Source organism: Phyllostomus discolor, chromosome 4 (assembly GCF_004126475.2).
Source record: "Phyllostomus discolor isolate MPI-MPIP mPhyDis1 chromosome 4, mPhyDis1.pri.v3, whole genome shotgun sequence".
NCBI lineage: Eukaryota > Metazoa > Chordata > Mammalia > Chiroptera > Phyllostomidae > Phyllostomus > Phyllostomus discolor.
Window position 1 is genome coordinate 165,824,936 of NC_040906.2, and position 16,045 is coordinate 165,840,980.

At 48.2% G+C, this 16,045-nt stretch overlaps 1 protein-coding gene across 6 annotated transcripts in view; it reads right to left on the reverse strand.

Annotated features, from left to right (window-relative positions):
* Nucleotides 1-16,045, reverse strand: part of SCML4 (Scm polycomb group protein like 4) — a 98,820-nt gene that overhangs the window by 12,944 nt on the left and 69,831 nt on the right. For 4 of the 6 annotated variants that reach the window (XR_004902849.1, XR_004902851.1, XR_004902850.1 and 1 more), the window contains one exon: nt 3,526-3,822. Coding sequence is in view for 1 of the 6 variants with exons in the window: in XM_036024538.1 (XP_035880431.1) it covers nt 3,526-3,822 (297 nt within the window). In the remaining 5 variants the exon portion in view is untranslated. Of the gene's footprint in view, nt 1-3,520; nt 3,823-11,130; nt 11,366-16,045 lie in introns of those variants that run through there. The other 2 variants (XR_004902853.1, XR_004902852.1) reach the window with 2 other exon arrangements.

Consider the following 16,045-nt stretch of genomic DNA (forward strand, 5'->3'; position numbering starts at 1 on the left):
CTCCCCCAGACCTCCCAGGGTCAGGCCCTCAGTAAAAAGCTATTTAGTATGTGCATATGTTTTGAACAAGCAGGCCCCTTTTCTGGGGCTGGGGCGGATACAAATGTGAGCAAGAAACCCCACAAAACTGAGTCTTGTTCCTGCCATGGAGCTGCAGAGAGGAAGTGCTGGAGATGAGGAGACAAAGTGTCAGGGGAGAAAGCCGGAGAGAATGAACACGCCTGATTGTGTGGTGTGGCCAAGACGGCCAGTTGTGCACCCAGCATCTTTCTTCCGATTCTTCTTCTGTAATAGAATCCCAGATTTCCAGTTGGGAGCATGGTTACTAAGAATTAAGTAACTAAGAATTTCCCACCTTCCCTCTAAGCCCGTGGCCACATGACTAAATTCCAGCCAATGAGGTGGAAGCAGAGTAGGGAAACCTCTTTCAGAGATGCCAGCACTGCCCTCTGTCCACTTATTCTCCCCACCCCCTTCCTTTATCTCCATGCTGAGAATGTACGTGGCTGGCTGGGTCTTTCCAGGATCTGTGGTTTCATATCGCACCATGAAGATGGCACTGATTAAGAGGGATCTTTGGAGCATTAAAGAGTTAATGCACCTACAAAGGGTAAATAATTTCACTTTTCTTCAGTGCATCACAAAGGCTCAACAATGAATTTCAACTGTTGCATCCTGCAACAGCTTTACTCCACGGAGGCTGGGTGGCTGTGTGATTCTGAACATCCTCCAGCCCTACAGGGTCCTGCTGACTATGAACAACTCTAAGTTTCGGGGTATCAGGCCAAGTTCTCACTAATATTTCTAAGTTGTAAAAGAGACCATTGGCATTGAGTATATAGTAACTGGTTTGCTCGGAGTGGAAGGCGGCAGGTTCTGGAGGGCTCCGTCCCTCTGATCTCACCCAAGATGCTGAGATGCACAGGGCCCTCCTGGGCTAGTGGGCCCTCCCCGGGGGCGCAGCCAGCGCTCCAACAGAGAGGGCCTTCTCGGAGCTGGCTGCAAGGGAGGGTCTGGGCCTCCCCTCTGGCAGATGACTCAGACAGCTGATCAGGGTCTAATTCCAGGAGAATGAAGGACTGGGGCAGAGATAAAAAGAAAGGACAGGAGGGTGGTTGAAACTGGGGTGGGAGGACATCCCAGGGCTCCACTGAAGGAGGCAGCAAGGGACTCGGGGAGCAGAGCTCCCTTGAGACCCCTTTGGTGGGTCCTGGAGTCCCCTTATTCAGGGAGACCAGATGGAGTGGGACAGTGCAGACAACTCTATAGCAAGTAATGGTTCTCTCCACCCAAATCGTGTCTTCCTCCTATTGCTTGAAATCCTATACTTGAGATATAGGGCCTGAGATTTTACCAATTTGAATGGTGGAGAGAGTAAACATCTTCTTTTTAAAAAGAGGCAACACTGTTCGGATGATAAGTCAACTCATTCAGGGCGGTGTCCTGTGATCACCCCCCTGAGCAGATGGGAACCGGGTTGCAGAGAAGGGGTTGAGAGAAAGAGACTTGTAAGGGGAAGAGGGACACTAGGATGTCAGCAGGACGGTACAGGGCACCGTGATGGCTGAGGGCAGGGGGCAGGCACAGAGACAATGAATGTTTATTGAACACCTACTGCATACCAGATGCCACTCTAACTCTGGAGATAAACCTGGGAAATAAATGCTGCACCCTCATCTACTTTAAGACTTGGGTTTGTGCCAGATCTTGTTCCCTTCTCCTGTTCTTAGAGGTCAGATGAACAGTGGCTCTCCCTTTTGAAAAATGCACTCTGTCTACTCATATCTCCTTCCTGGCCGATGGCCCTGCATGACAGTGTTGGGGAGCGGTCTACAGGGTGCCCTACATTTGGCAAGAGCCCCCAGTGAGGGAGTCTATGCTGTGCCCCTCAGCACTGCCTCCCCTTCAAGGGGCCCCTGCTTCCCTCTCATCCTCGGCTAGCAGAGGCTCGTCCAGGATGGGTGAGGCTCTTTGAGGGGAGTGTGTGGAGGACCTTGGATCATACAAAGCAGCTAAATGCTATGGCTTCTCAGGGCTGCTCCTGGAGAGATTATAGGCTCAGCGCAGAAACATGGTTGGCCCAAGAAGACAGTTGGCCCACTGGGAGGCTCCGGGGGGCAGGGGGCAGATGAAGACTCTCTCCCTCCTTCCCTCCTTGGCCTGGCCCTCTTTCTGCAGCAGTTCCCAGCGGCTGAGTTCATGAGCTGTGCTCTGCTCAGGGGTGTGTTCACAAGATCTGTGACTACTAACATTTATTGAGCTCTTACTTTGTCCTAGACTTTGTACTAAATACACATGAGGACTTATTTAATCATCCCAACAAACCTACGGGGTGGGTGCTGTTATTATCATTCCAGTTTTACCAGTGAGGAAACAGGCACAGAGAAGCTCAGACTTGCAGAAGGTCGAACAGAGAGTGGCAGACCCAGGACTCCAGCCCAGGGTCGTCTGGCTCCACAGCCCATGTGATTATCTCTACGCTCTATAGCCTCTACTCATTAATAAAACACTGAAGCCTAAAGATAATTTTTAAAAAGTCAGAACGGATGCTGAGCTATCCCCGCAATGGCACCACTTTCACACACTGCGCCCCAACAAGCGCTCTGTAATGGGTGAGACAGACACGGCACCACAGCCAGTGCTGTGGGAATTTTGCTCGACTGTGCTTCTGCCCACAGGTTTGTATCCTTCTGTGTTGCCCACTATGCAGGAGAAAACTCTTTCCTAACAACTACTTCTTTTTGTTCCTGGCACAGAGCTGGTCTATGCCTCTCAGACCCCCGTAGAGTGAAGTGTGGCAAAATGGCCAGCTCTTGCCAAGACAGTGGTGGAAGTGGTGTGACCACTTAAGGGCTCTAGGGAAGTTCTTATGTGTGCCTTCTCCACTCACTCTTTCCCTTCCCACCCACTAGGTGCTGGGGGCATGGAAGTCTGGGGGGTGAGCAGAACCACAGAAGGAACAGAGTCTGTGTTCCTGAACTGGAATGCACCCACCAACTAGGAACAGCCACTTTGGTCTCTCTTTTTTATTCTCTTTTAAATCCTCACCTGAGGATATGTTTACTGATTTTAGAGAGAGAGGAAGAGAGACAAAGAGAAGCATCAATGTGAGAGAGAGACATCCATCGGTTGCCTCCTGTACACACCCTGACTGGAGATTAAACCCACAACCATTGGTGCACGGGACAACACTCCAACCTACTGAGCCACCTGGCCAGGGCCTACCTTGGTCTCTTGAACAAAAATAAACTTCTGTTGTACTTGAGTCACTGTACATTTTTGGAGTCTACTTACCCCTACTGCCTAGCTTACACTAATACACCATTTTCTTTGCTTATCGTCAAAGGCCGATGTCAGCTGTCTTCAAGAACAATAATTCATGAGGAGGCTTGTGGAACTTCTGATTTCCTAGTGCTCCCATGTTCGAAGAGCCTCAGTCCCCTCCTTCCCTCCATGCATTTGCCCCAGGGCATGGGCAGAGGAGGTTACATCACAGGGAAGAAGCCAATGCATGCATTACATTACCACATCTGTTTCCTTCCAGAGAGGTCCCATTTCTCTTGGGGCTGGAGCCTGGGGGTCTCAGCCCAGGTGTCGAGGGGCCTCCAGAGGACATGGGGCTGGTGCGAGGACCACCAGTGGTGGTGGCTGGGCCTCCCACAAGATGGCTATCTCCGGAACTCTGCCTCTTGAAGTATAGCGAGGAGGAGGTGGGCAAGGAGCCCCTGTGGCTAAAGGCGGAGGCGGAGGCAGAGGGGTCCACGCTGTAGCGGTTCATGCCTGCTGTTTTCACCAGGCACTCTTCAGTGGTGACTGTTTTTGCTAAGCAAGAAAGCAGAGGAGAAGCAGAGATCAGAGAGCAGTTCAAGGGGCCACCTGACACTCAGTCTTGGCAAACCTTCCCCAGCAGCAGATGCTCTGCTCTCTGTGAGGACAGGAGATGAGGAAGAGTGGACCCCAAGGCCTAATCCTGGACAGCTCCCCTCTCAGCAGATGGAGACCCCTGCCTCACCACAAAGCATATTCTCATAGGGACTGGGAGATGTGCCCTTCCGTGTGCAGAGGGAAGGTCATTATCTTGGTGACTGATGACTTGGAAATAACATTTGAACAAAGGTCTTTCCCCTCCGTGTCTCTGCCCCTCTTGCCTCTCCCTGTTTGTCTGAATCCCCCTGCACCCTCTTCTCTTGCCTGCCATCACTGTCTCCCTCACCTGGCAACACTGCAGAGAAACTGGAACCCTCACATACTACTGGTGGGAATGTAAAATGGTGCAACCTCTTTGGAAGGTAGTCTCACTCTATCTCACATGGTTAAAAATAGAGCTGTTATATGACCCAGGAATTCCATTCCTAAGTAAATACCCAAGAGAAATGAAAACACATGTTCACATATAAATTTGTGCATGGATGTTTATAGAAAAACTATTTATAAAGCCAAAACAATCCAAATTGTTATCCACTGATGAATGGTTAAACAAAATGTGGTATATCCATACAGTGGAATATTATTCAGGCATAAAAAGAAATGAACACCGATACTGCTACCGTGGCTGAGCCTTGAAACATTATGCTAAGTGAAAAATGCCAAGCTTAGAAGACCACATACTAAGTGGTTCTACTTATATAAAATGTCCAGGACAGATTTACAGGGACAAAAAGTAGATTAGTGGTTGTCTAGGGCATGGGGGTCGAGGGGATAGAGGGTGCTAGCTAAAGGGTATTAAAAGATGTCCTACAATGGGTGATAGTTGCACACATTTATGACTGTACTAAAAGCCACCAAGCTGTACACTTTAAATGTGTGAATTTTATCTCAATAAAGCTGTTTTAAAAAGTCATCACAGGAGACTTCTGGCCAAGATGAAGGCATAGGTAGATATACTGTGCCTCCTCGTATAACAAAAAGAAGGACAATGACAAATTTCAAAACAAAAATTAACCAGAACTGCCAGAAAATCAAACTGCATGGACGGCTGACAACCAAGGAGTTAAAGAAGAAACATTCATCCAGACTGGTAGGAGGGGTGGAGAAGGGCAGCCAGGGCAGAAAGGATAAGCAACAAGGTGGTGACTAGAGGGCCAGGAGGGCAAGGTAGCAGCTGGCTGTCCCAGATTTGCATGGGGATAAACCGGGAGGAACAACTGGGGAGAGAGACAGACTGAACAACTCAGGGTTCCAGCATGGGAAAAGAAAGCCTCAAAACATCTGGCTACAAAAACCTATGGGAGTTGTGGTGGTGGAAGAAATTCCCAGCCTCCTAGGAGAGTTCGTTGGAGAGACCTACAGGGTCCTAGGACATACACAAAGCCACCCTCTGGGAATCAGCACCAGAAGGACCCAGTTTGCTTGTGGGTAGTGGATAAAGTGACTGAAATTCAGCTGATAGCTGAGCAAGCAGTACTGTTTCTTCTCAGACTCCTCCCCCACATACAGTGACACAACACAGCAATGTGGGTTCCCCCACCCTAGTGAATAACTAAGGCTCCACCCCTTGCAACATAACAGGTGCACCAAGACAAAGAAATATGGCCCAAATGAAAGAACAGATCAAAGCCCCAAAAATAGAACTAAGCACTGAAGAGATAGCCCACTTGTCAGATGCAGAGTTCAAAACACTGGTAATTAGTGTCCTCAAAGAAATGGTTGAGTATGGTCATGAAATAGAGGAAAAAGTAAATGTTATGCAAAGTGAAATAAAGAAATATATACCGAGAACCAACAGTGAAGGGAAAGAAACTGGGACTCAAATCAATGATCTGGAGCAGAAGGAAGAAATAAACATTCAACCGGAGCAACAATGAAGAAACAAGAATTCAAAAAAAAAATGAGGAGAGGCTTAGGAATCTATAAGACAACTTTAAACATTCCAATATCCAAATCATAGGGGTGCCAGAAGGAGAAGAGGAAGAGCAAGAAATGGAAAACTTATTTGAAAAACTAATGATGGAGAACTTCCCCAACCTGTGAAAGGAAATAGGTTCCTGGAAGTCCAGGAAGCCCAGAGAGTCCCAAAGAAGTTGGACCCAAGGAAACACACACTAAGGCACATCATAATTACATTACCCAAGATTAAAGATAATGAGAGAGTCTTAAAGCAGCAAGGGAAAAGGAGACAGTTACATACAATGGAGTACCCACAAGACTATCAGCTGATTTCTCAAAAGAAATCTTATAGGCAAGAAGGGGCTGGAAAGAAATATTCTAAGTCATGAAAGTCAAGGACCTACATTCAAGATTACTCTCTCCAGAAAAGCTTTCATTTAGAATGGAAGGGCAAATAAAGTGCTTCCCAGATGAGGTCAAGTTAAAGGAGTTCATCATCACCAAGCCCTTATTATATGAAATGTTAAAGGGACTTATCTACGAAAAAGATCAGAACTAGGAATAGTAAAATGACAACAAACTCACAACTATCAACAACTGAACCTGAAAAACAAAAACAAACTAAGCAAACAACTAGATAGGAACAGAATCACAGGAATGGAGGGTTATCAGCAGGGAGGGGGAGAGAGAAGGGTAGAGGAAAAGGTACAGGGAATAAGAAGCATAAATAGTAGGTACAAAATAGTCAAGGGAAGGTTAAAAATAGTATAGGAAATGGAGAAGCCAAAGAACTTATATGTACGACCCATGGACACGAACCAAAAAGGGGAATACTGGTGGGAGAGGAGGTATAGGGCAGAGGGGAGTAAAGGAGAGAAAAATGGGACAACTATAATAGCATAATCAATAAAATATACTTTTAAAAAAGCCATCACAGAAGCCTAGTGTTAGGTGTGAGCACGTTCTTGAGAGCATCGTATAGTCAAGTCTGACAGACACTGCTTTGGCCACTGGGACATGAGCAAACTGAGCAGCCTCAGGATGCACACACTCTGCGCCTCATGCTTTGTGGCTAATGAAGGGCTGCAAGGTGTCTTCAAAAACTTGGAACTCTGCACGTTCACCTTGATGGGCTTTACTGTGTCTCTTCCCTCTGGTCAGAGGACATCATTGATGGAGCAGGCAACAGAGATATGTACTTGGCTTCTTCTTGAATACAGTGAGGAAGAGGAAAAATAACATTTATTGAGCACCTATGATGGGCCAGCATCATTCTAAGCCAGTAAGTGGTAAGACCGTTATTACATTCCCTTTATTGGAAAGTTCTCATAGTCTGGGACACCAATCCATTTCATATCCCCAGTGGCAGATGCTTTGGGATACGTGAGGAAGCAGCTCACAGTGTATGGTATACAGAAGGCACTCAATACATATTTATTGAGTAGACATTTGGGCCAATATAGCAGTGAGGCAGAATATTCATCAAAATTCAGATTGTAGCCCTGAATGGTGTGGCTCCATTGGTTGAGCGTTACTCCACAAGGTGAAAGGCTGCCGGATCAATTCCCAGTCAGGGCACACGCCTGGGTTGCAGGTTTGGTCCCCTGTCCGGGTGCGTAGGAGAGGCAACCGTTCGATGTTTCTCTCTCACATTGTTGTTTCTCTCCCTCTCTCTCTCCCTTCCTTCTCCTCTCTCAAAAAATAAATAAAATCTTTTAAAAAATTCATATTATAAAGGATTAAATATAAATTCTTCATGTTAGATGCATGATAAACAATGAAAACATATTGAACTAAAACATTTATTCTGTTTGTTAAATATTTTAAATCCAAATTAAATATGTTCATGGTAGGCTAAGGCAGCGGAGAATGCAGATGGTTTGCCAGCGTGCACTGTAGCGGGAAAATACAGATGCAGAGGGAACAGTGCTCTCCTCTGACGATGTGTGGAAACGGGAACAAGGGGCCGTGGATGTGGTTGGTTTAAAAGATGACCACAGATGAGATGAAAGGTAATAAAAGCCAGCTTCTGGGCTATGATCCAAATGAATTCATTAGAAAATAAAACCTCCTTAAGACAGCATCAAGCATTAGCCCTCTACCCAGCAAAGGATGTGCCAGCCAGGGAGACAACCATGGAGATGTCGCCAAGGCCCAGCCGTGGCCCTGCACAACCTGTAGCTCCCTGGAAGCCTGGGAGTGAACACCACGGGCAGGTGCACACGCCAGGATGCCATTCGGAACTGATGAAGTACATCTGCTCAAACCAGATGAAAACAGCCCTTCCTCACCTTTACAAATAGGGGTGCTGATGCCTTACATCACACCTGACTGATACAACGAAGGCCATCATACTCTGACCACCAGAGGGCTGAACAGGGCCGTCACGAACACCCAGCCCCGCATGTCCCTCAGAGCTATATGGGTCCCTCCGGTGGGACAGGGGATGACTTTAGGTGGTACTCTGGCATATTAGTTTCCTAAGGCTGCAGAAATTACTACTGACTTGGTGGGTTAAAATGACAGAAATGTGTTCTCTCACATTTCGGGAGTCCGGAAGTCTGAAATCAAGGTGTCAGGGCAGGGCTGTGCTCCCTCCAAACGCTTCAGGGGAGGACCCTTCCTCCCCTCTTCCAGCTCCTGGGGGTTGCCAGCAACACATCCCTCCAATCTCTGTCTCCACTGTCACCTGGTGCTCTCCCTGGGTGTCTGTGACGTGTCCAAATTTCCCGCTTCATCTAAGGACACTAGTCCTTGGATTAGGGCCCATAATCCAACATAATCTCATCTTAATTTAACTACACCTGTAAAAACCCTGTTACCAAAGAAGGTCTTATTCATAGGTATGGGAGTTAGGGCTTGAACATACATCTTTTTGGAAGACACAACAATAGGTGAACATTATTTTTTATCATCACTCATATAATTTAGTATGCATCAATAAAATAGAATCAGCCCTCAAACTATGATGACCCTGATGTGGGATCATCGCTTAAGATGACTGAAGTCTGAAATTAAAAGAAATGAACTCATTTAAAGGAGTATCTTGAGTAAACACTTTTATAACTGTTATTTAAACATAAAAATTGCAAAGGTGGTGTGTTAACCCTGGAAGGCATCGAGCTATCCCTTGCCCCTCTTTTCGAGCAGGTATTATCTAGAAAGGAAGACAAGGTAAATAACGGAGCCAAAGACATTTGATAACCTCCCTCACAGTTTTGGTCACTGTGCCGCAAAGCTCACTGCCTGACGGTTCCTTGTGACATCTAAGCCCAATTCCTCTTGCATCAGCCAGAACGATGACTACCAGATACCCACCCTTCATCCTATTCAAAACTGTTAAGGCGTGCAGCATGCAGGTAGATGAACTACAAGTGTGCAGGATGTTTGTTACTGAAAACTGCGATTCAGAGTTGGAAAAAGGAAGGACTAGACCTGTGCTCGAAGAGAGAACCGTGCTCTTCAAGCAGTCCTGTGACTGACCAGTGAGCGAACACCAGGTGGGGCCAGCAGCCCTGGGATCTCCCTGCGCGAGGGCCCAGCGCGGATCTGACCTCTGTGCGCGCACATACACACACACACACACACGCAAATCCCGTTATGGTCTTTTTCTCCTGGGTTCTTAGAAAATCCCTTCTCCTCTGAAATGAGCTGTCTCGTCACCCCGGCACCTCTCACTGAACCAGAGCATCCAACCCAGCCTCTGTTTAAGGCCATTTAACCACCGTGGAGTCCACCAGCTCAGCAAAGCAGGGTAAACAATAGGTGTTTTATGCACTTCCCTTCTATAACCCCCGCCTCTATCCTAGAGACTAAGAATGCCACTTAAAAATCATTAAACTTCTCCTCCAGAAAAAGGAATAATCTGCTTTTCCGTGGTCACCCAAGCATGCTTACACAGATAGAAAGGCAAGTACGAAACGGCACATTCCAGGAAGCCTGCCACCTTTTCAGGGCTCAGTGTCATGGAAACGTCCAGGAGAGCCTGAGGTTCCTTTTTCACCATTGCTGATCTATGGGCGATGATTTCCCCCAGCCTGCCCATTCGTGAGGCCACAGAACACTCTAGAAGAGTTCAGACCCAGTCCAGCTTCAAGGGAGACCCGCTTACTTCTGAACCTGAACCGTGTCTAAGCCTCTCTGTCTGGGGAACAAGCCGGGCAACCCTGTCTCCAGGGTCCAGAGTGTGTGGACTCCCCTCCTCCCTCCCCCCTGCAGAGGCCTGTGTGGATGCTTCCAGGGCGCCTGCTGCAACCCATTCGGGCTGTAGGTCTGGAGAGGCAGGCATGAGCACCTGGAGGACCTCCAAAGAAAAGCAGGAAGAGGCAGGTGGACAAGAAGAAAAAAAGCCAGGAGCCTGAGAGAGAAACAGAAAGTCTCAAAGTGGCAGGAGGGTCACAGAAAGGGGAAAGGGGCCCACGTGCATAAAACCACAGCTGGCATTGACCCTGTGTCATTTAGGGCACAAGTCCTAACTTCTCACAGTTAAGTGAACTTGGACTATATGTTTTATTTAAAAAATTAAACTAGCACTTTACTTGGAATGTCTAATCAAATGAAGCTCTGAAAAGCAACAAAAACTCCATCAGCAAACTTATTCTCAAATAATACCTATTCATGCACTAGGCACCCCCAAATTCCAGAGCGTCAGATGCTGTTCTTTCCCCATTCGCTCTCTGTCTCTCCCTCACACACAAACACACGTGCATGCGCACACACACTCTCACCCTCCACTCCCCACCATATCTCCTCGTGTGGTCATAACCTCCTAATTGCAGGAGCAACAGCGCAGAGTGAAACCTTTCTACCACCATCACTGCCGCCTTCCCCCAGGCTGGGAGCCTGTGCCTTTCTGTGATCAGTTGCCAGCAGGTCTGCTCAGCCCACAGGCCACACAACCCTCCCCAGGCTGACAAGAAGGTCAACTCCCTGGGTCAGTGTCCACGGGGCTCCATGTGTGACCAGCTAGGCTGGGCTGCTTAAAGAGACAGCAGCACCATAAGCCTCTAGCCCGGAAACCCAGATTAGAAAAGAAGGAAGGTTATCAGCCTGATAGCACTGCCTCTCGAATAGCTGTGGAGTGACCATTACCTGGGCTTCACCTGGTGCCACCACCAAGGAGCACAACCAGTAAGCTCTGGAATGGAGAGAAAGAATGGAAGCAGAGAAAGAGACCTTCTAGGAGAGAAGCAGAAAGAGGAAGGGGGCAGGAGGGGGCAGCCCCAGGAAACAACAAACAGCCGGTCCCCGTAGAGCTGTGCCTCCACTCTCGGAGCCAGGGACACATGGGGCATTGTTTCCTACCTTGAGTGGCTGCGTCTCCACCACCAGCAGCCTCACACTCGCTCCTCTCCCGTACCAGCCGTGCCCCTGACCTGCTCAGTGCCGTGGGAGGCAGAGAGATCTCTGAAGGACTTCTTGGTGGCAGAAACCAGCAGGTTTCCTCTCTGCCCTCTCACTGAGCCTCTGGAGAGGTTTGCTGATTTCCTTTTCTCAGGCAGTCCCGCCCCTTGTTCTCGCTCAGATAAGCCCCGTGGTGCTTTCCCTGAGGGCCCTCCCGGTTCAAAGGGCACCAGGTCACACCACCTACAAGGCTTACCATTTCACCCACTTCAATTAAATTTTCCCTTAACTTGGTCTCTGGCCAGTATAGATTTTCTCTTTTGGCTTATCACTAAGTTCAGCTCCCTCAGCCCTCAGGATCAACCTTATGACCTCTCTGGTCCATTTCAGTACATTTATATCCTTTATCCCCTAATGAGATGCACAGAAACGAACTATAATTTAAATACCTGACACCTGAACTTCTTTAGTCCTCCTTGACCTTTCTGGTTTACCTGCCCAATATTCCTGGTTTGCCTAAGACTTTCCTCAGCCTAAGGTTGATTTCTTCTGTGGAAATGTTGCCCAGAGGCAATTTTGCCCAAAGTCAGCCATTTGGAATAACGAATGGCCTTTCATTCTCAAGAGGAGAGCAGGTTTCATAATCACCCTCTACTGGCAGCTTTGCCAAACCTCTACGCCAAGGCTCATGGGAACTCCCAAGAGGTGGGGGAGGGGGAAGGGAGGGCTTCCACAGTCATGTTCTGCTTTCTTAATAGCCCCCACATTTTGGGGTCTTTCATAGAACTCTGGGGAAATTAAAAGTGGTTCTTAATCATGGAAATGTTGGACTCCCCGGAATAGAGAATGCCTCGTTTGTTTCGGTTCTAACCAGACACCCTGACTTTTGGGAAGGCTCACGGTACTTCCCAGTAATCCTTGCACTCCTGGAGCAAGCTGCTGAATTCTGAGGTGCTCTGTGGAGAGGTCTGCACTGCAAAGAACCAACAGCTTGAGTGGGGAACGGAATTCTGCCAACAACCATCTGAATGAGCTAGGAAGTGGATTCTTCCCCAGTTGAGCTTTGAGGTCCCTGAAATTTTGTGGGAGGCCCAGGGCCAGCGGGACTCAGTTAAGCTGCACCTCAGCTCCTAACTCACAGGAGCTATGAGATAATAAATGCTATTTTAAGCCACCCAGTTTTGGAGTAACTTGTCATGAAGCAATAGACAAAACTAATACAGATGGGGAAAGGGGATTTGTTTTATTCCTCTTGACTCTGCATACCCAGAATGGAAGCTGTAATTATTAATTCAGTAGCAGCTAGGATGTATCTGCTCAATAGCTGTCCAGTTCTCTGCCAGGATATGATGGGATTGTTTTCTGCAAAGGGTTCACAGCTTAGGTATGAAAGCTAGAAGTTGCCCACTAATAGGAGAGAGTACATGGAAGGGTTCACAGCTTAGATATGAAAGCTAGAAGTTGCCCACTAATAGGAGAGAGTACATGGAGTTTATCTTAGAGGTCTACTGGGTTCCTAGGTGGCTTCAGTTCTTCTTGGCAGGGTTTGCCATTTCACCCTCGTTCTGATGCATGGCCAGCAGATACTGGTGTGGATAAGTGGTAGATACCACTTTAGGGTTCACCACGGGGCTCAGGGTATCATCAATCCAGGGGAACAGCGCAGAGGGGTGGAGAGTCTATAATTACAGCTACTGCGGGCCACAGAGCTTTGGAAATGCCTACACCTCATAGACTCGGTCCTTTGTTCCCGTCAGTCCTTGTGCTTTCTGTGTCTGACGCATAAATCAGACTTGTTCGCCATCTCCTTGGATCTCCTTAGAGGCCTGGCCCATCCACTACGTAACCTCTTCCATCACAGGCAGCAAACTCTTTGGCCAGAGACACAGAGGCCTCCTGCAGCCGGGTCGGGAGTCCCCAGCATTATCTGGCCGGTTGGAGACCAGTGGGAGACTGATGGGTGGGGGTGTCACAGAAGGCACAGTCAGCCTCACCGACAAAGGAGTAGATTTCCAATAGGTTTTTTTTTATTTGAAGAGAGTGCATGGGGCAGGGGCAGGGTGTCTCTCAGAGAATTCCTGAGACTGGTTGAGACCAGCCCTGAAGGAAGGAAGAGTCCACATGGCCTCTTTCTACAGGCTCTTCTTTCCCCCACACTCCCCCGCAGAAGGAGCTCTCCCACGCAGTCAAGAGCCTAGTGGGCACTGGCCATCACCGTCGTTCTGTGCTTCACGTCTTGGGTGTTGGCATCTTTAATCCACAAAATGATTTTACTGGCGATCTTGGAAAAGAGAAGTGCTATCTATCTTAATTTCTTTTTGTTGCATTTTAATAGATACTTTCTATGACAATATTATCAAATTGGTCAATAAAATTAAATATCATGCTCTTTGTCCCACGTTTAAAGTACCTTGGGAGGCTCCAACAACTTAATTGGAACATTCATTGGTTTAACCAATAATTATTGAATACTGTCTTGTGCTTCCTCAGTATCTACAGGACTCAAAAGAGAACCTAAGCCTTACAATATGAAGGGATACAATAAATTAGTGAACATTGTAAAAATCTATTTTAAATTCTACAAAAGCCAGGCTTTTCTCTAGACTAGCTTTTTCCCTTTAGCTCAGAGTCTTTAAATATGTACCAATATTCCAACTGAATGAATAATATCATGGAAAATATAATAGCTTTTCCTAAGCGAACCCTACTGGCACACCGGCAGCGCTCCGATCAGCAACCCGGCACTGGCCAACGCTCCCTCGCCCGTGCTGGGGGCGTGGCCGGGCTGCTCCGGACTGTCTGCCTGAAAATATATGAGGCCTTAGTATCTGCTACGGAACTTGTGGACACATCTGTTTTAAACCCTTCCATCAAACCTTCTGCGAGGATTTTTAAGGCCTGAGCTTGACACTGCCACTTTGCTCTCCTGCCCAGGGACCCCCCTCCCCAAATGTCGGCCTGAGAACCAGATGCTCACTGTGTTCGTGTGGCCCGAGGCTACAGCAGCACAAGCACAGCTCTGCATCACTCCTGTCAGCCGGCACCGGGAGGCCAGCCGCTCCAGTGGGGGTACCTGGAGTAGGCCGCCTGGTGTGGGCTGGGTAGAGAGAGAAAGGCCTCCTGGTGTCTGACATGGTGGGCTCTGCCTGCTCGTGGATGTCACGCAGCCAGGATAGAGCTGGGGCCCAAGGACAAGGACAAAACACTCCTTGGGGCCAAGGTAGGAAAGCCAGAAGGAGAACAGAGAATCGACCTGCTTGGAGTGCATTTTCCACCTAGATTTTGCTGCATGGGAGTTGGGGGTTGTTTTGTTCTTTTACATCTTTGCTAGAAGAAGTGACACAGGTGTACCATAAGCCACTTGTGAACATCCATTTTGTGCCATCAGGCTTCTGAGCTGGGAAATAAAACACACCACACCCGGCAAGTGGTTAGGGCCCTACGGACGGACGGGCTTGGGAGGAAGAGCAAAGGGCTGAAGAGGAGAAGACGTGGGTTCACTGTCCTCCCCACTGCTGCCTTCCGCGTGGCCGCAGCTCTGTGGGCCTCAGTGCACCACAAACAGGCGGAGCCCAATACACGTTTGCCAACTGACTCGGTGGATGTTTCTATATTAAGGGACTCATGCCACTGGGTAAACTCTCTTTCCCCCTTGGAATAAACAATCTTTTGGAAACATATCTTTTCTGCACAGTCATTCTCTGTAGACCTATGAGAGTAGACAAATTTGTAGTTGCACACGGAAGCAGTTTGATTTCTAACTGCTGGGTGTACGGGCCCCCCATAATGGAACACACGGGGAGTGTCTGCTACTCCAGTCATTTTCTGGTGCCTGGCTCAATGACCACCAGCCAAGGGACGAAAACATCAAGCCTCAATAACAAATGTCCTTCCTCAGCTCCCACCCCTACCATCTGTATCAAAAGAGCTGCTCAACAAAAAGTAAACAATTTGTCCCCATCATGTTAAACCTTCAAAAGGCAGGAAACCAATGTCTACACTAGATCTTGCAGAAGGGTTCAGCTCTCACATCTGTGGTTTCCAGATCTCCCTACTCTTGGTGAGCAGACAGACGATGTGTTCTGTTGTGTTGCACAGAACTGAAGTCAGTAAATATTTACTGCGCTTCGTTATGTCTCAGGCTCTGCTGGGGACTACTTGGCCCTCTCCCCAGGCCTATCTAGTGGGCAGATGAGATCTGGGCCCAGACTCCGGCAATACGGGCAGCACTGAGTGCCCCTGTGGGTGTGTCAGCAAGGGTTTGGGGAACAGAGACCCTGCTGCAGGTGGCCGGACCACACTGAGAAATTTGACTGTTGTCATTCTTTCCTTTCTTTCACCCTCCTTCCTGCCCTACTCACCTCCTCTTTCTCACCTGGATTTGCATATATTCCACCCCCCCCCCCACCACAGACACCACTCTGCCCCCTCACAACCCTCTTTTCTCCAGCCCACGGTCACCTCCAACTGGACACTGGATTATCTTTTGTGGCCACACTTGTACAGGGGGCATCAGGCTAGCAGAGGTGAACTTATTTTACTGAAAACCTGAACTACATTTTCCTACATTTTCCCACGTGAGCAGGACTCAGTCAGCCTACACTTACTGCTCCAGGTGTGGTCCTCAGCCAGCAGCAGTGCCACATCACCTGGGCGCCTGCTGGGAATGCAGACTCTCGGCCCTCACTCCAGCTCTGCTGAGCCAGATTCTGCTGTTTAACAAGATGTCCAGGTGGTTCCCAAGCACATTACAGTTTCAGAAGCACTGGCAAAAGCTGATTTATAATTGAGATCTCTTTTCAACATTCAAAGGTAAGGTAAAACTTTCCCTGGAAGCTCCTCATGACTTCTACCAGAACCGCAAATGTTATCAAAT